At 37.3% G+C, this 24,812-nt stretch overlaps 1 protein-coding gene across 3 annotated transcripts in view; it reads right to left on the reverse strand.

The window, feature by feature from the left end:
* LOC109699516 (small ribosomal subunit protein mS35-like) overlaps window positions 1-24,812 on the reverse strand; it is a 41,782-nt gene that overhangs the window by 5,259 nt on the left and 11,711 nt on the right. For all 3 annotated transcript variants that reach the window (XM_020184264.2, XM_020184266.2, XM_074083041.1), the window contains 3 exons: window positions 19,661-19,800; window positions 13,614-13,723; window positions 11,522-11,591 (listed from right to left, as the gene is read on the reverse strand). In XM_020184264.2, coding sequence (XP_020039853.2) covers window positions 11,522-11,591; window positions 13,614-13,723; window positions 19,661-19,800 — 320 coding nt within the window. The remainder of the gene's footprint in view (window positions 1-11,521; window positions 11,592-13,613; window positions 13,724-19,660; window positions 19,801-24,812) is intronic.

A 24,812-nucleotide genomic window follows, 5' to 3' on the forward strand; every position in this document is an offset into this window, starting at 1 on the left:
CCCACAGAGTGGGAGAAAATATTTGCCAGCTACACATCAAAGGACTGATAACCAGAATATATAGGGAACTCAAAAAACAATTCTCCCAAAATTAATGAACCCATAAAGAAATGGGCAAGTGAACTGAACAGATCTTTCTCAAAAGAAGAAATTCAAATGGCCAAAAAGCACATGAAAAAATGCTCACCATCTCTAGCAATAAAGGAAATTCAAATTAAAACCCCACTAAGATTCCACCTCTCCCCTGTTAGAATAGCCACCATTAGCAGCAACACCACTAACAACAGGTGTTGGCGAGGATGCTGGGAAAAAGGAACCCTCTTACACTGTTGGTGGGAATGTAAACTAGTACAACCACTCTGGAAAAAAATTTGGAGGCTACTTAAAAAAGCTCAACATTGATCTACCATATGATCCAGCAATCCCACTCTTGGGGATATACCCAAAAGAATGTGACACAGGTTACTCCAGAAGCACCTGCACACCCATGTTTATTGCAGCTCTATTCACAATAGCCAAGTTATGGAAACAGCCAAGATGCCCCACTATTGACGAATGGATTAAGAAAATGTGGTATTTATACACAATGGAATTTTATGTAGCCACGAAGAAGAACGAAATGTTATCATTTGCTGATAAATGGATGGAATTGGAGAACATCATTCTGAGTGAGGTTAGCCTGGCCCAAAAGACCAAAAATCGTATGTTCTCCCTCATATGCGGACATTAGATCAAGGGCAAACACAAGGGGACTGGACTTTGATCACATGACAAAGCGAGAGCACACAAGGAAGGTGTGAGTATAGGTAAGACACCTAAAAAAATTAGCTAGCATTTGTTGCCCTCAACGCAGAGAAACTAAACCAGATACTTTAACGCAACTGAGGCCAACAGGAGAAGGGGACCGGGAACTAGAGAAAAGTTTAGTTCGAGAAGAATTAACTTAGAAGGTAACACACATGTACAGGAAATCAATGCATGTCAACTCCCTGTATAGCTATCCTTATCTCAACTAGCAAAAACCCTTGGTCCTTCCTATTATTGCTTAACTCTCTCTTTAACAAAATTAGAGATAAGGGCAGAATAGTTTCTGCTGGGTAGCGAGGGGTAAAGGGGGGTAAGCGAGGGAGGGGAGGTAAGGGAGGGGGCGGGGGGAAGGGGGGAGAAATGACCCAAACATTGTATGCACATATGAATAAAATAAAAATTAAAAATAAAAATTTACAAAGGAATAAAACTGTCACTTCCAGCGAAATGCATAGAACTCAGGTATTAATGTGCTATGTGACATAAGCCAAATATTGTATGTTCTTACATGGAAGCTAAAAAAGTTGATCTCATGGAAGAAGGGAACACAGAATAGCAATTACTAGAGGCTAGAAAGGGTAAGGTAGGGAGGGAATAAGACAGTTCAAGAACTAAATTCTAGTGTTTTTACCACACAGAAGGGTCACTACAGTTTACAGCAACTTGTTGTATTTCATAAAGGAGAGTTTGAAAACACAAACACAAAGAAATGTAAATGTTTAAGGAGATGGAAATACTAATTACCCTGATCTGATCATTGCGCATGAGATACATTTATCAAATTATCATAACTGTGCTCTGTAAATATGTACAATTAATGAGTCAATTAAAAATACATTTTTTAAGCTGGGCACTGATGCCTATAATCCTACCTACTCAGAAGTCAGAGATCAGGATGATCATGGTTTGAAGCCAGCCTGGGCAAATGTTCGAGAGACCCGATCTTGAAACTACCCAACACAAAAAAGGGCCGGTGGAGTGTCTCAAGTGGTAGAGTCCCTGAGTTCAAGCCCCAGCCATTTTGCTCTTTGAGGACATTTTCCAATTCTGTACAAGAATAAGGCTGAATCGGTCAATGCAAAAAGACTCTATTTAGTAAAAGAGAAATGAGTAAGGTCTGATCCATCAGCCAGGGCTTATGTGACAGATTAGAATTTGGGAAGCCACAGATATGACCAGTTTTAGTGCTGGGCTACATAGAGGAATTGGAAGTCAGGACCAGGCTTCTAAAGGGCAGTGTATAAACTCCCATAATCTCACAGTATTTGGGAGAGGCAGGAATTCCTCTTCCAACTAATCTCCCTCTCAAGACACTTGCTAGATTGTGAAGCTATAAGGGGCTAAGCAGTTAACAGGTTAAGCCCAAAACCTTTGAAAGGAGCAAGTGACCACTCAGCAGTCTTTCAGAGATGTGGAGTCAGACTCACCAAGTTCCCATCACAAGCCTTGAAGGCTGTGCTTCAGGAACAGGGACAACCCAGAGGTGGACTAGATCTTACAAAACCTGCAGCCTAGCCCTAGCCCAACTCAATCATAAGTGAGTTAAAATGATAAGGCCCTGACTGCTATCTGCTCAAGAGAATAAACAGGAAATCCTTTCTGATGGTCAATATCAAGTACAGCTTCTTTGGGTCTTTCAAGGCACAATGTATGAGCAGAGTGCTGTGGCTTACACCTGTAATTCCTGCTACTCAGAAAGTGGAGGCAGAAGAATCATAAATTTGAGGCCATCCTGGGCTGCATAGTGAGACCCTGTCTAAAAAAAACTAACACCAAACAAACAGAAAACCCTCCACAATGTCTGACATGTAATAAAAATCAGAAGGAAAGAAAATAATAACCAAGAAAATGTAATTAATAACCAAGGAAGAACAAACGACAGCAGCAGACATTCAGTTGATCGTAATAACAGAGTTACAACACTTTAAAATATCTATGATTAATGTGTTAAAGAAAACAAAGGCTAGGTGTGGCAGCACATGGCTGTAATACCAGCACATGGGAGGCTGAGGCAGGATGACTGAGATAAAGGTCAGCCTGGGCTACGCAGCAAGATCCTGTTTCAAAGAGGAAAAAGAAAAAAAAAAAGAATTCAGAGAAAAAGATAAATACTGTGGATTTAAAAATGAACAATTTTGGGTTGGTGTGGTGACTCAAGAGGAAGAACACCTGCTTAGCAAGCACAAGGCCAAGTTCAAACCCCAGTACAGCCATAATAAGTAAGTCAATAAATAAAAATGAACAATTTTAATGTAGAACTGAATGAACATGTAGAATTGAAAAACAAAATGTCTGAAATTAATAAATCACTGTCTAGGTTTAAAATGGTCTGGATATAGCAGAAGGCAGGATTAATGACCTCAAAGAGCAATAGAAAACTATATTGTTATATATATTAGAGCTACTTAACATAACTATGAAATCTATACTGTGGGATTATAACTAGGAGATTCTGAAGTCTTTTTAAAAATACTGTACTAATTAACTTCTAAGTTTTATGGTGATTCTGTTTAACAAGTTCAACAAATGTGAACTATACAAAGAGGAAATTGTAAAATATTTAAGGAAGACTGTGAAAATATATTTTGAGGAACTTAGTCTGCATTAGCAATTCCTGAGTTTATAAAGTACTTGTTACTACTATAAAAACCTATAGGCTTTACTTTCAAAAGTCCATGATTTTTCTCTAATTTCTGACTTTGAAAAGGTATGGTGCCAAGTTCATAAAAAGATAAACAGATATTCTAGTTCCTAATGGAAGTCTACAATACCAATTAAAAGTAGTTTTCCTAAAAAACAAAACAAAACAAAAAGAACCTAATTAGGGTGTGAGTAAGCCTCTAGATCTACGCATCAATTTACAGGAAACACAGAACAGTGGGATGTACAGTACTATGTGACGCTATCAGCAAAATCCAAATGATAGGAGAGCCTACAGGGAAACACACACCAAGATTTCTTCAACAAATAAATTGCAAAGAAAAGCAGTTTGTTGTCGAGGGACAACAAATGTCGAGACACAACACAGCTCCCTGTTGGTTTGTGACCATTCTGGGACACATCATCATCATTATCATCATCATCATCATCATCATCATCAATACTGGGGGTTGAACTCAGGGCCTAGTGCTTGCTAGGCAGGCGCTCTACCACTTGAGCTATGCCCCTGGCCCAGGATGTTCTTTAAAAAAGCATTTACAGAGAGCCTACCACATGCTCGGGCAATATGAGAAGGCAGGCATCTCTAGGACACCCTTACTTTAGCATTTTTAAATGAATGCTTCATATCTTAGAAAAAGGTATGCTGGCTTTTCATATTAAACAACTGCTGAATTTCCCTTCAGGTAAAATTAAAAATAAGAGTTGGCTAAAGCAAAAACACCTCATTATCCAAACATGAAAACACACTACTAGAACAAAACTAATTTATAAAGCAATCATTTTATACAGGCTATTAACTCTATTGAATACAATTTTGTTTTCATGATTTATAAAAAGCCTCTTATTAAAAAAGTCTCAACAACACATAAAAGTAAAGAGAACAGCACAATGAACTCCCGTGTACCTGTCACCAGCTCTAATGATTCACTCATAGTAGATCTTATTTCATATATGCCTCTACCACTGCCCCCTTTCCAAAACTTCACTAAATGACTGTGAAGGAAATTCTAGGCATTATATCATTTCTTGTGTAGCATATCAGTATCTGTCTTTAAAAAATAGGGATTTATAAAAATCCTAACTGCAACGGCATTATTAATTTGATTCACAGGGCAGAAGCTGGGTCAGTTTTTATGCATTCAGTCTATTAGCCGCAGATTACTGGCTCCTCACAGGGACATTCCCTGTTAGGTATCCTTTTGCAGTGACTGGAGGAAGCCTGACTAAAGCATAATACCTTCCTTTCAGCTTGAATCCAATGAGAAATAAAATTTTATTTTAATTTTTCAGTCCTATAAATCCTGAAACAGTCAAGGTCATGCTTTCAGACTTGTAGACTGAAGCAGGATAGGAAGTCAGTTTACAGACAGAGACAATAAAGCTCGTTGCCCATACGGTAGCAGAGCCCCAAAACTAAGGAACCTCACTCTGCCCAGCTTCCACTCATGCCCATTTCTTACATCTCTTAGCACCCTTGCCCTATCTTTCTGCTTAAGCTAGCTTGAGTGAGTTTCCATAACTTACAACAAGGAGAACTCAATTAGTACAAGGTGGTCAGGAGAGAGACCTTGGGATACAAACAGTTTGGAGTTATCAGCATATGTATAATTTATACCTCCTCAGAGATAAGCAGATTAAGGAAAAGAGAGGGAAGGGACAAAACTTGGGAAAAACTACATCTAATCCTTTTGGATCTAACATATAGCAGATGCTCTATTTCACTAAATGAAAGATTTGTCACCTCCTACCATCTTATTTACAACTCCCTTTGCTTAGCACATGAATCACAGTAAATTTTAGTTCTCATGATTACAAGTTAGGCATTGTGCTATATGAAACAGTTTAATCATTTAAAAAAATCCCAAGGAATATGAAAATCACAAAAAAAAAAAAACCAGGGAGAGGCAAATATGCATAATGGATACAAACTGAAAAAAATTGTCAGTTTAGCTGCTAAAGCTAAATTTTAACTGAGTATGTCAAGGAATTCAATTCAATTTAGATGAGTTAAAAAATTTCTTGAACACTAATATGCCAAATGCTGTCAAAATAAAGAATGAAATACAGTCACTGCCCCCAGTGATTACATAGTCCAGTGGAGGGAAGGGACATTATATACAGGCAATTGTCATAAAAGTAATAAACGGAATGTTAACTGGAGGAAGGAAAAAGGATTGGTAGGAAACATCTAAGACAGATTACATACGAGGTGTAGTAAAAGATTCACATCAATTTGCCAGGCTGATCAACTGGAAAAAGAATATGCAAAGAGAGTAACACATGAAGAATTATGAAAGAATATGTTATGAACATAACTTTTATACTACAGGTGAGGTATAGGGTACGGAGCCTATATTTCCTAAGTAGATGTCAAATTGCTGTGAACGACATGCTAAGGAGTTTAGACTTTATCTTAGGTAAAGAGAAACCAAGGAAGGATTTTATAAGGGAGTGTGATACAATAACTTGTTTTCTAGAACAACTACTTTACCAATAATATGGAAGGCAGACTCAGACACAGACATCAATTAGAAGGCTGTTATAGGTATTCAGGTAAAAGATGGTAAAAGCCTAAGTAGGAGCAGAGATAAAGAGGGGGAAAATAGTTTTAACAGACATTTAAAAGCTAAAACTGAAAAGACCTGCCCATGCATTAAATATTAGAAGAAAATAGTCTGACTCTTAGCACTTTTTAAAAAGGGAACAATTCCTCTCCCACCCCCTTTTTGGTTCCTTTTTGTGTTAGCCCAAGGTGATCATTTGAAATAGCAGAAAACTCAGCTGACTCTCATAGTTAACTCTCACAGTGACTCTCATTGGAACACCACAGATCCACTTTCAGAACAAAGGCCAGATGGATTTATCTGGATTCAAGTAAAACTGTGGTATATAGTCACTTTTTTACTGCTATTGGTACACCATTAATGTTCAGACTCATTATGGGAGTGCAATTAATATGCTTAGCCAATTGCATTTCTTTAAAAGTCACTAAAATTAGTAGGTTTATGCAGAAATGAACTAAAATGCACACTTCATTTAAAGAGACGCATACTGATAGGAGAAACTAACATTTTTTAATAATACAGATTTTATTAACTTTGCCAAATAAAAATATGTATCAAGAAATACACTCATAGAAATAAACATTTTTGGAGAACTTCCAAAATAATGCAAAATTAGAATACTTTCTTTTAAACATTTGAAAACATGTAATCAAATGAAAAATAAAGCTAATCTACACATAATTCAAATTATATATTCATGAAAAATAATCTTAAACTACTGTAAAGATACATATTGAAAATAGGTTATAATTTTTGACTTAATATCTGTATGAGTAAGCTAATTATTGCTAACATCCAACAAGTATGCTATAGTTTATATTACTGAAAAAGGAGTTTACTTAAATCAAATAGTAAATTATACAACTCTTCCTCTGGGTGAATTTCTGTGTCCCTCCCCGCTCAACTCAAGTTGAAATCTCAAACCCCAATATGATGGTGTTTGGAGATGGGGCATTTGGAAGGTAGCTAGCTAGGTCATGGAGACTGGAGCTTGACAAGAGCGGGTGTCCTTTCTCTCTGCTCCTTACCATATGAGGACAAAATAAGAAGACAGCCACTACAAACCAGGAAGAAGGCCTTTATCCTAACCCAACCATCTTGATCTCAGACTTTCCGGCCTCCAGAACTGTGAGAAATCAATTTCTGCTGTTTAAGTCATCCAATCTATGGTAATTTGTTAGAGCAGCTCAAACTGACTAAGACAACTCTTGTAGCACTTTTAAAAACATTTATTACTAAACCCACTGGTTTCCACAAGCATGTTCCTCAACTGGGGGCTATTTTTCCTGTTACATCTTAACCTCTGAATCAAAGACAACCAAGAAAACAACTGGTAAAAAAATATGTATTTTTACATATTTATCTTACATATTTTATGCATACAGGTTACAATATCTCTTCTTTCTTTTTTTTGGAGGGAGGCAGTACTGGGGCTTGAACTCAGGCCCTCAAGCCTATTAGGCAGGCGCTCTACCACTTGAGTCATTCTGCCAGCCAGCATGTGTCATTTTGGATGAAAAGTATACCTGACATCTGACAAAGGATGGCTTACTCTTTCATAAACACTGAGCTAGTCAAAGAAATGCCTTTTCAAACAATTAGCAAAATGCTAATCTCTAGATTACTTGCAATACCCAATGCAATGTAAATAGTTTTAAAACTTTATTTAGGAATGACAAGAATAAAAAGTCCATGCAAGTTCAACATAGATGCAATTTTTTTAAAAAATATTTTTGATCCAAGATTGATTGAATTTGTGGATATGGAGGGCCAATGGTACATAAAAACTAAACAGCTATTGAATGTAAGAAAGAATAAACAACATAGCAAATGTCATTTAATATAAGCATATACATAAATCAAATTTGACAGATCTGATATAATAAAATCTGGTAATTAAATGGTGATCAAAAGTTTTTTACTTCTTTGTTTTTTAAAATCTTTTCAGATTTTATCCTCTATTGGGGATGTCAGCAGAGAACATAGGAGAAAAAACTAAGTCTTAGAGGTTTTGGCATGAACTGTAAGCAGAGGAGCCCATCCTGAAAGAATAAGCAGGTCCCCAGTCTGTGCATATGATAACATGGGGTGACAGGGGTATGGTGAATGAGAGGTAGTTCCCAAGGGCAGCCCAGCCCTTGAATCTCAAAAGTCAGATCTCTATATACTCTAAAGTAGTTGTTTTTTCCTTTGGCCCAGTGCTTGCATTTTAGTCTATTTTTTTTTTTTTTTTTGTGCAAGTCAACCTACCACTTGTAGGTTTAGATTAAAGAAAATTACATAGGGGGAGGGGCAAAAAAAGATTACACAAAACTTAAAATTTAGTAAGTTTTGTTATCCGTTATGTCAGATCGTTGAGTAGGATACATGTTCTAAAAGTTTAAATACAGTAGGGTACAGATCTGACTTTATATAAACTGTCAAACTGAACACAGGAAACTGTCAAACTAAGTGTCAAACTAGTTTGACTAAGTGTCAAACTAAATAAACACATAGAAATCAAGAACAAATGAATTTGAAATTCTAAGAAAAAAGTTTCTTCATTTTTAGCATTAATAACAGTGTTAATAGCCATTTAATGAGAGTCATGATTTCCTAGACACTACATAAATTCTCCCTGAGCCACCCAAAAACAGCCTCAGAGGCTAAATGGCTGACAAACATTACACATGTAAAAAGCAATGGGAACGGGATTGGAACCCAGGTCTCCATGGCTCCAAATGTTGAAATGTAATTCATTCCTAGGCTAACAGTATGTAATGCTGAAATATTAATCGGAATTTCTAGAAGCCTCTTTGCTTCTTTAAACTGCTGAGGACAAGCAGACCAGTGTCTTGATCACTTTGTGTCTTCATCACCTTCCCAGCACTAAAACAATCATTCTTTGAAGATTACTATGCCTCTATGTCTGAAACCTATGCTTTGTGAAGTCTATGTACTAGAGTCAACTTTGATACTTCTATAGTTAACTGGCTTGAATATTATACAACAGTAGCATCCTTATATGAACGTCTAGATGAGTAATTTTCCAGAAGGGTTCCAACTACTCTCCTCTCAATGTTACTTAGAAGTAACCTCCATGGAAAGGCTGAAAAGCCAAGGATACACATATTTTGAGTATTAAATGCTCAGAAGCTAGCCTATAAAATAAATAAAGCAATGGGTTAAACAGAACTCTCCAAATGTTGGATTGAATGCCAGGTGGTAAAACGAATTTCAAGCATGAATTCCATGCTGGTGAAGGAAAAAAGAATTTCAATTTAGTAAAAATTCTGTTCCAGTAGCTCTGAAAAATTTCATGGCTCATCTGCATTCTCTTAAAGCTTCTTCACTGATGGTACTTGTTTACAAAAGACTAAGAGCCAATTTTAATACAGGAATTCTTCAATTATATCTGCTTAGGACAATTATATGTGGCTCCTTGTCCTGGCATCAACTAATTAGCATTAAAGATCAAAGGTTTTTGCATGATTCCAGAATACAAGCTTATTGGATTCTATGTCATGGAACCACAAAAAGAATTTGGTAAGTCAACTTTCACTGAATTTATTTATACCTGTCATTTCCTTTGGGGCAAATTCACTTTATAGGCTGCTGGCAAAATAAGAGACTCAAACTGGTTGGCTTTTATTGCTGGCTGTTTACTCTTAACAGCAGCTAGGGAGCTACTCAAAAGAGAGCTTAATCATCTTAAACCAAAGGCATTTCTAAAGCCAACTGACAAGAAAGAGATTAACTGCTGTTATGATGTTGCTCCTGATACCAGAAATTAGAAAATCTAGATAAATTATGACAGGGAGAAGACTGCAAAAGAAAAGAGCTAGTAGCTACTTTTTGTTGTTCACTAACTTCCTCACCTTCCTCCTTCATTTGTTACTCATTCTCTTATATTAAAACTGTTTTATTAGCCAGGCACAGTGGCTCACACCTGTAATCCTAAAATCAGGAGGATCAAGGTTTGAGGTCAGCCTGGGCAAACAGTTCTCCAGACCCCATCTCCAAAAAAAACCTGAGCAAAATAGACTGGACACGTGGCTCAAGTAGTAGAGTGCTTACTTTGCAAGCAAGAAGCCCTGAGTTAAAAACTCAGTCTTAACAACAACAGTTTTATTATTAACACCAATGAAAATGCTGTGAGCAGGTTGAATAACAGCTGCATGTGTTCACAGAATCACAGGATCTCAGGGCCAGAAGGAGGCTCCAAAGGCAATTTAATGCAACTATTAAATCTCAGGAATATGTTTCTTTTACTGTATGTTGGCTAAGTGGCCAATACATGAAACATTTTCTGCCCACTGCATCTTTGGATGAATCTTAGAAATGTGTTACTCAATAAACTGAAGTCTTGTTGCATCTCTAAGAGTCATAACAAACAAATACAGGGCAAAGTACGGTGGTGCTAAAAAGGCTAAAGCAGGAGGATCATGAGTTCAAGACTGGCCTGGACTACATACCAAGATCCTGCCTCCCAAAACCACTCCCCCTCAAAAAAAAATCCAAAGTTCTCTTGATATGAAGTTCTATGAACATATAAAGAGAGTGCCTCTCTTCTCCAGCTATCTCTATTTCTTCAAATGTTCCTATTATGAAATTCTACTGAGTCCTCTATGTTGGGTAAGCTATAAAAAAAATTTAGTTTGAATGCAAATTGATACTAATTAATTGAACAATATTTAAAACTTTGAGTTACTAAACATATTGGATACCAACTTGAACTCTGAAGAGTTTGTGTTAGGCAGGCACCGGTGGCTCATGCCTATAATCCTAGTTACTCAGGAAGCAGAGGATCAGGAGGATCGAGGTTCAAAGCTAGTCCCAGGCAAAGAGTTCACAAAATCCTATCTTAACCCATCACAAAAAAGGGCTGGCAGAGTGACTCAAGCAGTCAGAGTGACTGCCTAGCAGGCATGAAACCCTGAGCTCAAACCCCAGTGCCACCAAAAACAAAGAAAAAGTTCATGTGTAAGTATACAAAATCTCCCTCAAAAGCATACATACGTCTACCAAAAGTAATACATTTAGACACAACACAACTTTTAATATTAAATAATGAATTATTCTTAACTGTTCCTAATGTATAACTGTCACTATGTTAAGTGCTAACCTAAAATTTCAATTAACATTTCAAATACCTTTCTACCAAGTTATGGAAAACAGGAACAATCCATACATTCTCAAGTTATACACACGACGGTTACTTTTCTATAACCGAGAACTTTCGTTCAAACTCAAACAACAACAAAAAAATCAAATAAAAACTCCAAATTTTTCAGAAACGGAGTTTTAAAGGTTTAGGCATATGATTTCAGTATAGTTCTATAACTGATTGAAATCTATTTCAAGATCTTCACTTTTGGTACCAATAGGAGATTCGTACATGCTCAGTTAGTGGCTCACCAGATACTCAACTGAGTATTCACCACAGAATATTCTGACTGGCATCATCTAAATTCCACTGGCAAAGTCCAGGAACATTCACCCACACTTACCCAAGACTCATGGTACAGAACTGTTAGTAGATACATTGCATAATTGTAATTCTGCCTCTTTAAAGGGCACCTTTAAAAGAGGAAGAGGGAGGAAGTCAAAATTCTAGAAACTCAATATATAGAATAATTTGCAAAATATACAATATACTAAAACAGAAGATAACATTTTCAGTAATTCTCTATCCACTTCAAGAAATTCTGCTTAGAATAGTCTGTGCAGCTCATTAATTGAGAATACTGAGTACTGGGGTTACTTTTATCTTTGCTTTCATCACTAATGGAGTTATCTGTACATGATAATAGCTTTAAGCTATTTTTTAACAGGACTGTGTTCAATCCAAGTTCCTTCCACCATCTCAATGCTGAGAATCTACTTGATGGCATGAGCATATCTGAGTTAATTTAAAAATGAGCTAGACAGGTGATACATGCTATTCTAAATGTTAATCTTATTTCTTCAGAACTGATTCTTTTTTAAATGAACTACACACATATACTGTTGCTGCTACATTTATATTTAAAATAGAATTAATAAAGGGGGGGAAAAAGAATTGTAATACCCTAAAATTAAGCACTACTTCTACATATGTATGAGATAGTATACTAAGTTTGTAGGGTAATAAGGTAATATAGAAAAAGAAACAATTGCTTCTAGTTTCTACAAATATAAAACTATTGCATGACAAGTAACTTTAACTGTACTGATTATTCTATACTTGTATTTAATAGTCCTCTGAATAGCTGTTACATGAAACGTGTGTACTGATGTTGTCAACCTAGAGATAAAGCAACCTTATCAGAACTTACATAATTTCAGGAAATAACAAGTTAAAGGTATTTTAAAAGTTGGATAAATTAGAAGTGCAACGTTACCTTGCATTTTCTAAGATACTAAAAGGATTATTCCTAATATATTTCAAATCTATTTCCCTCTTAAGGTAATAATCAGAACCCACAGCTCCTGTGTTTGTCCTGCCTCCACCATGTTCACCACCTCTCTCTGCACACTGTCCTGAGCCTTCTTCCCACCACTAAGACACAGGTTATGAGACCTGATTCTGATGCCTCCAAATCCTTTGAAACTTAGGATGAGAAGGGAGAAAGGAAATCTGCCACTCACTTTTCTCTAAGGGAAGCTCTTTTATATTCTGACACAATTTAGAGGCAACAAGAGTAAATTCTAGAAATAAAATACCCACTTAGTAAAAACATACCAGTAACCTTTCTTTATATCAAATGAAAATCATCTAACTTATAAACTCGTAGTTGGTAACTTTAATATTCTTTTTATAAATGACTATCCTAGCTCTGGAATTTTGCTTATTTACAATGCCTTGACAAATTTTCATATATGCAACTTAGCAATTTAATTTTGAACTACATATCTTGACTTTGTTTTTTAGGATAGGACTAAGGTTTGAACTCAGGACCTCTTGCTTGGGGCAAGAGCTCTACCACTTGAGCTACACCCCAGCCTCCATACCTTAACTTTGTAAAAACCTATTTAAGGGAACACTTATTCTATTTCATATAATGAAGTGCTGTCCCAGTCTAGAATCACAAATAAAGCCAATTAAGAATACAGAAACCCCCACCTATTTAAGCATTAATCACTAGCAAATCATAATCTGTCTTTTTCTAACATCTTCCAAGTTTTACATACATAGGTATATGAAAGCCAGGACTAAAAATAACAACACAACTAAGCAAGTCCTTCTCCATACATAAAGAGAATAGTGAAAGTAGGCTAGTCTGAGGATTTTAAAAATATGTATTGGATACCTTCTCTAATAGAAGTTGATGTAATAAAGGTACTCCTACCTTTTTTCTTGGTGGGACCGAGGCTTAAACTCAGGAGTCTCTGTTTGCGAAACAGGCATTCTACTGCTTGATTATTTTGGAGGTGGGGTCTTGCAAACTATTTCCCTGGGCTAGCCTCAAACCAAGATCCTCCCGATCTTAGCCTCCCAAGTAGCTAGGATTTAGTCTAACCACCATTCCTATCTTAATACGATTTCTCAAAAGAGGCCTACAGGGGATGGAAGACAATAAAGAAACACATGTGAACCGTCTTTCCAATTTTTTTCTTTACCTATCTGTTTTGATGGTAAGTACATCTGTGGTCTTGCAGTATCGTTCTCCTACAAGTTTAATAAATTTCTTCTTTGCATGATCATCTAAATTCAAACTGGAGAGTTTAACCTTAAAAATAAAAGAAAAATATTATTGAATGCATCATTTCATATGATTTGTTAAATTTTGAAAAAGGAAGCAATGTTATCTATATTAACATTAAGCACACTTTTAGACCTTTCTAAACTCCTTTCTATACAAAGTTAGCAGTTAGTACATTATGAAGTCTGATCTTATGAAAAAAAAAAAAGGAAGTGAATATACTGTTTGGAGTTCTTTGAAAGTTCTAAGAATCAGTACCTTCTCTGAAAGAATTGATACATCTCTTAAATAAGTAAAATTATGATGCATCAATAAAATTAAACTCCATTGGTGTTAGTAAAGCTGGACTACAGAAATAACTAGGTAAGATATAGTAGCTTTAAGGACCTGTAGTCCCAGCTACTTGGGAGCAGTGGCTGGAGGCCACTCCTGACAAAGTTAGCAAGAGACCCTACCTGAAAAACAAATTAAAAATAAAAGGACTGGTGCATTCTCAAGAAGTACAGTGCTCATCTAGCAAACACAAGTCCCCGAGGGCCATCCCCACTAGTATCTTTGCCATGCAGTGGTAAGACCTGGATCACTGTAACTGGTTTCAGGGCATTTATTTATTTGTTTAGAGACAGGGTCTTGCTAGGCAGCCTAGGTTGGCCTCAAACTCTTGATCCTCTTGCCTCAGGCACACACCACCACATCTGGCTGGAACATTTACTTTTAAAGCTACAGCTATCTCCTGGAGACTGGAGTATCACATTAGAGAAGGATCAAAACATCTGAAATCAATTTTCAAAAAATATTATTAGCCCCACAGACTGTTAAGAATTTTTTCTTAAGGCTAGGGACAGCTCAGTGGTAGAGGAAATTGCCTAGCATGTACAAGGAATTGGAGTTAATCCCCAACACTGCCAAAAAGTGTCTTTAAAAAGAGCTATTTTTCAAAACACAGTTAGAATATGCTCACTTTAAATTAGGTTCCTACATTTGCTTATTTTTTGAGAGAGGGTCTCACTATGTACTTCAGGCTGGCCTTGAACTCAAGATCCTCCTGCCTCACCCTCCCAAATGCTTAGACTGCAGGTGTATGCCACATCCAGCTCTAAACTGGGTTCTTTACAGTAGTATTTCTTGGAGAATTTTAAATTGTCTTCATTAAGATATATTTGGGGGAAATGCTGGCCTAAATATGCACATTATTTAATCTGAAGAGAATTTCAGCATGGGGTGAAGGTATATCTATCTAGAGATAAACAGATTTGACACTAGAATACAGTTAATTTTGCAAAACATTGTATTAGCCCATTTTTGGTTACTATAAAGAAATACCTGCAGCTGGGTAACCTTATAAAGAAGAGTGGTTTATTTATTCACATTTCTGGAGATTCAAAGGTATGGCACTGGTATCACAAAGACTGAAATTCATACAATAAGTAATGATCATACTGCAAGACAGGAAGCCAGAGAGCAATTCAGGGGTCGGTTTGCTCTTGTAACAACTCACTCTCTAGAGAATTAGATTAGGATCCACAAAAACTGCCCAAATCCCATCCAAGAAGAGCACCCCAGTGGCCAAAGGATTTCCCACCAGGCCCCACCTCTTTTTTTTTTTTTTTTTTTAACTCAGGGCTTTGTGCTTGCAAAACAAGCTCTACCACTTGAGCCACTCCTCCAGTCCATTTTGTTCTGGTTATTTTGGAGATGGGGGTGTCACAAACTTTTGCCCAGGCTGGCCTCAAACTTGGATCCTCCCTCTCTTAGCCTCCCAAGTAACTAGTATGGAGTGCGGATTATGAGAAACCTATGAGAACTGGATATTAGCAAGGTGAGATGCAGATCAACTGCTTTTCCTAAGATGTTTATCTGTAGGCCGAGAATTGGCACAGCCCCAGCCACAAAAGAGGTAAATGCAGAACAGCTTCCTCCTTCTCCTAAATTGTTTACCTTCAGAGAAGCAGGAACAGGTTTCTCTGGTTACAATGTCACGCCCCTCCCCGCTGCTCCACCCTGTTTACCACTGGATATAAAAGACTCCCTGAAGGAGGACATGAGGTTTTTGCTTTGGGGGATTTTGCTTGTTGGGCTTTTGATGTGGGAGGCTTTGGAAGGGAAAAGAATTGCTGAAGGGAAAGTGCTGGAGGGAGATTGCTGAAGTGAAAAGAATTGCTAAAGAGCAGTTGATAGAAAGTCTGCACCAAGAACTTTATACATAGGCTTTAGAAAAGCTAAGCTAAAGAAAAGCGACAGAGAAGATGGGACATTGCAAGTCTGGGAGCAAAGACTTTAAGAGAGATTATGCTAAAGAAAAGCTAAGAGAAGACATGGGACAGTGCAAGTCTCAGGAAAGAGACTTTAAAGAACAGAAAAGAAGACTTTAAAAGCAGGGTTTTAAGGAAAGACTTAAGAAGCAAGGTTTTAAAGAATTGTAAAAGAGTAAAGCCTTAAAGAATAAAGATAGAGAGAAGCAAGTAAATGAAGAGATTAATAGAGAAAAAGAAGCAATGAGGGTTGTGGGTCTCCAACCAAGCACCCAACACACCTGACCCCACTTTCTGTCTGTCTGTCTATCCTGTGTCTTTTCTGCATCTCCAGTCCCGTGTCACCCCCCACCTCCCCCCGCTCCCCGTTAGGCCCAGTTAGGTTCAGGAATAACCAGGAATGAGAGAAAAAGCTCGCTGTAGCTAGGATTTCAGGCTTGAACCACCACTGCCCCTCTCAGGCCCTACCTCTTAAAAGTCCCATCTGCTACCAATATCACCACTCTGGGGAACAAGTTCCCAACACACGAATCCCTGGGGGACAAATGCAAACCATATTCAAATCACAGCAAGCATAAATTAATTTTCCATGGACAGCGTCAATAATAAGAAAGTTGTAACTCCATGAAGAAGGAAAAAGGCTAAACAGGACTTTTAAATCCCATCTGGTTCTTATCTCTAGCTTCACTAACTCTGCACTTCCCTCAAGACACCACAGCACAGTAGTTTATTTACTTGCCCATTCTCCCCCACTAAACTGTAAGCCTTTGAGAGTGAGAATAATGTCTGTTTTGTTCTTGGCTAGGGCTAAAACTTGAAAAGCATTCAATAAACATCTGCTGAAATGAAAATGTAAATTTTTATAAAGATGTAATTTTAAGTAGTGATTTTCAGCCTGACAGCTAAAATAATCCATTTTATGATAACTGACTACTGGTAACATGGACGATTATTGATATGAAAATAAAAAAATGTACCTACCTTATAACTACATGTATACATACATATGCATGTATGCAGACAGAACAGACAAAAATGACAATTTTTACATTAGAATAGTGAAAAATAGTGATTTTTCCTTTTAAAATTCTCTTCAATGAAATCCAAATATTTAACAATACACTAAAATTTTTAAACTTTTTGCATGTCCCAGGTTTTTATGCAAGTGGTCAAATGTGGCAGTGATGCTGATTCTTATCGTAACAACTTCTTTACCACTCATTCACATTAACATAACTGCACAGTTTATGCCAGAAACTCATGAACAGCTCAGAAACAGTCGTGTGGTGAACTCACACCACCTGCTAGCACTCAAAGGCACTGCAAAATTGTAGTCTTTAATCTGGACAAACACTGGCTCCAAGGTTGAGTGGCATTCATTGTCTTTCTTCACAAAATTCAAGAGCCATTTTTTTTTTCCAAGTTACTATCTTTCAAAGAATAGGGCAAACAATAGGTATTGTGCTATTAACATTATCCCCAAAATAATACTGACATTCGAATCACAGGATACTGTTACATGTGTCTCTCTTTAAATATCTGTTATTAACACAAAAGACCTACACAAAATTGAGAAATGTCTAAGCACATGGAATATCTTATCTAGGTTGCAAATATGGTGTTAAAGAGGTCTGGTGTTACACATACGACAAGACACAGTTTGATTTCTAGGTTTGCCTCTTGTTAATGTGACTCAAATCATCTTACCTCACAAGACAAGGTTTCCTCAGGACGATTTAACACACAGGACTTTTGTTAGTAATAAATCACATTAACAGAAGAAAGCACTTTACAGATGTAAGGTAGGTTTTTTGTTGTTGTTGTTTGTTTTTTGCAGTCCTGGGGTTTGAACTCAGGGCCTCATGCTTACTAGGCAAGCACTTGGGTCTTGTGTTTTTGCCCAGCCAGCCTGGGACTGCATCCGCCCACGTAGGTGGGCCCACAGGCATGCACCACCATGTCCAGTTGAGATGGGGGGGGTCTCACTGACTTTTTTGCCCAGGCTAGCCTAGAACTGTGATTTCCCAGTCTTCAACTGTTCTGTAGCTAGGATTATAGGCATGAGCCACCACACTCAGCAAACATAAGGTGCACTTACTTCTGACACTACTTCATGATTACTGAGAAAAACAAAACCACTTTCCTTCTCTGGATCTAAAATGTGTATACCAATTCACCAGGGCAGAGCAGGAGGCAGGACTCAAGGTCCTAGTGCCTCACTGGGTTCCTCAGTGCCCCAGGCTTCCCATGCCAAGACCTACAGCAGGGATCTACATCAGAAGCTGGAAAAACATTTCAAGATGGAAAACATACAGTATGAATAAATGTCAGGAACAGACAAATTCATAAAGACAGAGAGTAGATTAGTGGTTAACAGGTATCTGGGGATTCTTGAGAAGGGGTAAATTGACAGTGGCTGCTAATAGGATTTCTTTTTGTGGTGATGAAAATTTCTGGAGTTAGTACTAATCATTGCACAACTTTGTGAGCATACTAAAAACTACTAAATTTCACTCTTCAAAGAGTGAATTCTGTAGTACATGAATTACATCTTAATAAAGCTATAATTTAAAAAAATGAAAATATAAAAGAAACCAATACACCATCAAAATGGGCAAACGACAAAAGTAAGCATTTTGCAAAGGAATAAATTCTCAACCACACTAGTACTAAATTTTATGTCTGAATACTACGAGGTTGACAATTTATCTCTTTGCAAAACATTTATTTTTAATTACAAACATTTAACCTTGTGAATGTACAGAAAAATAGGCTTTCTCTACAATCTACTAGTGTATTGTCTTTTATACTTTTAAGCGTGAAGCCCTGAGTTCAAACTCCAGTTCCATGCAAAAAAGAAAACTGTTGAGGTTGAGGGTGTAACTCAAGTGGTAGAGGACATGCCTAGCATGGACTGAGGGGGAGAGGGAGGAAGAAGAGAGGAAGGGAGGAAAGAAGGGAGGAAGGAAGCAGAAAGGAAGGGCAACCTTGAAACCTCTTTTTAATTTTTGAGATAAAAAGTTTCACTATGTAGTCCAGGCTGGCCTCAAACTTGTGAACCTTCTGTCTCACCCTCCTGCGAATGCTAGAACTGCAGGTATGAGCTACGACACCTGGCAAAAGGAAACTATTAAAAATCCAATGTCCATAACATGAGTAACTTAATAACATTATGACAGATCTAAGCTGTGACATTATTTGTATCTCCCATTTCAGTTTTAGAAAAAGAATTATATTAGAATTGTTCAACAATGCATCCCCATGGGCTAGAGATGTAGCTCAGCGGTACAGTGCTTGCCTTGCCTTCCGAGTGTAAGGCTCGGAAAACCAAAAAACCCCACACCCTCAGCTTCAAATACTGTTTCGAATAGATGCTCACTTATATATTATGTAGGCATTACAAGTAAAATTAAAGAATATTTAATAATATTTGGAAATGTTTAATTCTTATTAAGAGTAAAAGAAAAGATTACTAAACACATCTAACAGCATTCCATTAAAATACACAAAGGCTGTCTGTATATACAATAAAATGAGCTACTGCTGTTAACTGAACTTATTTCTGAGTGGTATATTTTTAGGCAATTTTATCCTGTAATTTAAAATTTTCATATTTTCTACAACAAACATGTATTAAGTTTTGTAGTCACATACAAAATGCATTTTGATATAATGCACTACAATGATTGTTGTTTTTTAAAAAATCTCTTACCCTCAGGGTTACTACTCGAGCTTTGGGGTTTCGAATAGATGGTCCTGATGAGACATAATCAGCTGTGTCGATTTCAATTGGAAAACGCTTGTCACATTTCTCATCACTGCTAAGTCCAGCTGGCCACTGAGTGCAAAAATCTTAGAATTTAAAAAAATGATCTCAATTATTCTTTTGCAAGTAAATTCTCATTGCAATGCATGCTAATACACAATACCCTAGTAGTGACACCACTCACAGGTCACACGCAAAAGCACAATCTCGCTTGCATGCCACATACACAGCGTCACCTCTCACCTCTTTTTCTTAGTTACATCCTAGTTAGGGAATTTAATCAAGAGAATGATTTGAGTATTTTAGGTTGAGTGGGGAGTAGTATGTTCAGTTAAAGGGAACTATGGGGCTGGAGGTGTAGCTCTGTGATAGAGTGCATGCTTTACTTGCATGAAGTTCAATTACCAACACCAAAATTTAGAATAAAAAAGAAAGGCCCTGGTGGCTCACACCTGTGATCCTAGTTAACCAGGAGACAGAGATCAGGAAGATCATGGTTTGAAGCAAACAGTCCGAGAGACCCTATCTCAAAAAACCCATCACAAAAATAGGGCTGGTGGAGTCGCTCAAGATGTAGGCCCTGCAGGAGTAGCAATACTTATCTCTGACAAAGTAGACTTCAAACCTACATTGATCAAATGAGATAAAGAAGGACATTCCATACTAATAAAAGGGGAAATAGACCAAAAGGAAATAATAATTATCAACCTGTATGCACCCAATGTCAACGCACCCAATTTCATCAAACATACCCTGAAAGACCTAAAAGCATATATAAACGCCAACACAGTGGTTGTGGGAGACTTCAACACCCCATTATCATCAATAGATAGGTCATCCAAATGAAAAATCAATAAAGAAATCCAAGATCTAAAATATGCAATAGATCAAATGGACCTACTTGATGTCTACAGAACATTTCATCCAACTTAACACAATATACATTCTTCTCAGCAGCCCATGGAACCTTCTCCAAAATAGATCATATCCTAGGGCACAAAGCAAGTCTCAGCAAATATAAGAAAATAGAAATTATACCATGCATACTATCTGATCACAATGCAGTAAAAGTAGAACTCAACAACAAAAGTAAAGACAAAAAATATGCAAACAGCTGGAAACTAAATAACTCATTACTTAATGAACAATGGATCATCGATGAAATAAAAGAGGAAATTAAAAAGTTCCTGGAAGTCAATGAAAATGAAAACACAACCTACCGGAACCTATGGGACACAGCTAAGGCAGTCCTGAGAGGAAAGTTTATACCCATGAGTGCATATATTAAAAAGACTGAAAGATCCCAAATCAATGACCTAATGATATATCTCAAACTCCTAGAAAAACAAGAACAAGCAAATCCCAAAACAAACAGAAGGAGAGAAATAATAAAAATAAGAGCTGAAATCAACGAAACAGAAACCAAAAAAACCATACAAAGAATTATGAAACAAAAAGTTGGTTCTTTGAAAAAATAAACAAGATCAATAGACCCCTGGCAAACCTGACTAAAATGAGGAGAGAAAAAAACCCAAATTAGTAGAATCAGGAATGCAAAAGGGGAGATAACAACAAACACCATGGAAGTCCAGGAAATCATCACAGACTACTTTGAGAACCTATATTCAAATAAATTTGAAAATCTTAAAGAAATGGACAGATTTCTAGATACTTATAACCATCCAAAACTGAACCAAGAGGAAATTAATCACCTGAATAGATCTATAACACAAAATGAAATTGAAGCAGCAATCAAGAGTCTCCCCAAAAAGAAAAGTCCAGGACCTGATGGATTCTCTGCTGAATTCTATTAGGCCTTTAAAGAAGAACTGATACCAACCCTCCTTAAACTGTTCCACGAAATAGAAAGGGAAGGAAAACTGCCTAACACATTTTATGAAGCCAGGGTTACACTTATCCCAAAACCAGGCAAAGACACCTCCAAAAAGGAGAACTAGAGGCCAATCTCCTTAATGAACATTGATGCAAAAATCCTCAACAAAATAATGGCAAACTGAATTCAGCAACACATCAAAAAGATTATTCACCATGACCAAGTAGGCTTCATCCCAGGGATGCAGGGGTGGTTCAACATACGAAAATCAATAAACGTAATAAACCACATTAACAGAAGCAAAGACAAAAACCACTTGATCATCTCAATAGATGCAGAAAAAGCCTTTGATAAGATCCAACACCATTTCATGATAAAAGCTCTAAGAAAACTAGGAATAGAAGGAAACTACCTCAACATTATAAAAGCTATATATGACAAACCTACAGCCAGCATTATACTTAACGGAGAAAAACTGAAACCATTCCCTCTAAAATCAGGAACCAGACAAGGATGCCCACTATCTCCACTCCTATTCAACATAGTACTGGAATTCCTAGCCAAAGCAATTAGGCAAGAAGAAGGAATAAAAGGAATACAAATAGGTAAAGAAACTATCAAAATATCCCTATTTGCAGACGACATGATCCTATACCTTAAAGACCCATAAAACTCTACTCAGAAGCTTCTAGTCATCATCAATAGCTATAGCAAGGTAGCAGGATATAAAATCAACATAGAAAAATCATTAGCATTTCTATACACTAACAATGAGCAAACTGAAAAAGAATGTATGAAAACAATTCCATTTACAATATCCTCAAAGAAAATCAAATACCTAGGTGTAAACCTAACAAAAGATGTGAAAGACCTCTATAAGGAAAACTATACACTTCTGAAGAAAGAGATTGAGGAAGACTATAGAAAGTGGAGAGATCTCCCATGCTCATGGATTGGTAGAATCAACATAGTAAAAATGTCGAAACTCCCAAAAGTAATCTACATGTTTAATGCAATTCCCATCAAAATTCCAATGACATTCATTAAAGAGATTGAAAAATCTACCATGAAATTTATATGGAAACACAGGAAGCCCCGAATAGCCAAGGCAACACTCAGTCAAAAGAACAATGCTGGAGGTATCACAATACCTGACTTCAAACTATATTACAAAGCAGTAACAATAAAAACAGCATGGTACTGGCACAAAAACAGACATGAAGACCAGTGGAACAGAATAGAGGATCCAGATATGAAGCCACACAACTATAAGCAACTTATCTTTGACAAAGGAGCTAAAAATATACGATGGAGAAATAGCAGCCTCTTCAACAAAAACTGCTGGGAAAACTGGTTAGCAGTCTGCAAAAAACTGAAACTAGATCCATGTATATCACCCTATACCAAGATTAACTCAAAATGGATCAAGGATCTTAATATCAGACCACAAACTCTAAAGTTGATCCAGGAAAGAGTAGGAAATACTCTGGAGTTAGTAGGTATAGGGAAGAACTTTCTCAACGAAACCCCAGCAGCACAGCAACTAAGAGATAGCATAGATAAATGGGACCTCATAAAACTAAAAAGCTTCTGTTCATCAAAAGAAATGGTCTCTAAACTGAAGAGAACACCCACAGAGTGGGAGAAAATATTTGCCAGCTATACATCAGACAAAGGACTGGTAACCAGAATATACAGGGAACTTAAAAAACTAAATTCTCCCGAAACTAATGAACCAATAAAGAAATGGGCAAGTGAACTAAACAGAACTTTCTCAAAAGAAGAAATTCAAATGGCCAAAAAGCACATGAAAAAATGCTCACCATCTCTAGCAATAAAGGAAATGCAAATTAAAACCACACTAATATTCCACCTCACCCCTGTTAGAACAGCCATCATCAGCAACACCACCACCAACAGGTATTGGCGAGGATGCGGGGAAAAAGGAACCCTCTTACACTGTTGGTGGGAATGTAAACTAGTACAACCACTCTGGAAAAAAATTTGGAGGCTACTTAAAAAGCTAAACATTGATCTACCATTTGATCCAGCAATACCACTCTTGGGGATATACCCAAAAGACTGTGACACAGGTTACTCCAGAGGCACCTGCACACCCATGTTTATTGCGGCACTATTCACAATAGCCAAGTTATGGAAACAGCCAAGATGCCCCACCACTGACGAATGGATTAAGAAAATGTGGTATCTATACACAATGGAATTTTATGCAGCCATGAAGAAGAACAAAATGTTATCATTCGCTGGTAAAGGATGGAATTGGAGAACATCATTCTGAGTGAGGTTAGCCTGGCCCAAAAGACTAAAAATCGTATGTTCTCCCTCATATGTGGACATTAGATCAAGGGCAAACACAACAATGGGATTGGACTTTGAGCACATGATAAAAGCGAGAGCACACAAGGGAGGGGTGAGGATAGTTAAGACACCTAAAAAACTAGCTAGCATTTGTTGCCCTTAACACAGAGAAACTTAAGCAGCTACCTTAAGAGCACCTGAGGCCAATAGGAAAAGGAGACCAGGAACTAGAGAAAAGATTAGATCAAAAAAATTAACCTAGAAGGTAACACCCACGCGCAGGAAATCAATGTGAGTCAATGCCCTGTATAGCTATCCTTATCTCAACCAGAAAAAACCCTTGTTCCTTCCTATTATTGCTTATACTCTCCCTACAACAAAATTAGAAATAAGGGCAAAATAGTTTCTGCTGGGTATTGAGGGGGTGGGGGAGAGAGGGAGGGGCCGGAGTGGGTGGTAAGGGAGGGGGTGGGGGCAGGGGGGACAAATGACCCAAGCCTTGAATGCACATATGAATAGTAAAAGAAAAAAAAAAAGATGTAGGCCCTGAGTTCAAGCCCCAGTACTGGAAAAAAAAAAGTAAGGAGAGAGACTGTGCCTTGATGGCAGTGTACTATGGCTCTGCATATATTATGGGATAGTTTAACTGCTCCCTACCAATTAAAGAAAATAGTTCAGTGCCCAGAGAATTATTATTTATGAAAGGTGACAGATAATATTAATTCACTCTCAAATGAAGGTTACTAGTAAAGATCAGCTGAAAGGAATTGAAAGAAGCCCTGGAAAAGCTCTAAGAGGTAACTGAAGTGTGGTCAGGAAATCTTTCAGAAATTGAGTTACAGAAAGCCTCATCTTGAGGGGAGGAAGGAGAGGGGTTAAGAAAGAGTAATAATAGCTGGTGGAGTGGCTCAAGTGGGAGAGCACCTGTGTAGCAAGCAAGAGGTC

This window comes from Castor canadensis, chromosome 8, assembly GCF_047511655.1.
Source record: "Castor canadensis chromosome 8, mCasCan1.hap1v2, whole genome shotgun sequence".
Lineage (NCBI taxonomy): Eukaryota > Metazoa > Chordata > Mammalia > Rodentia > Castoridae > Castor > Castor canadensis.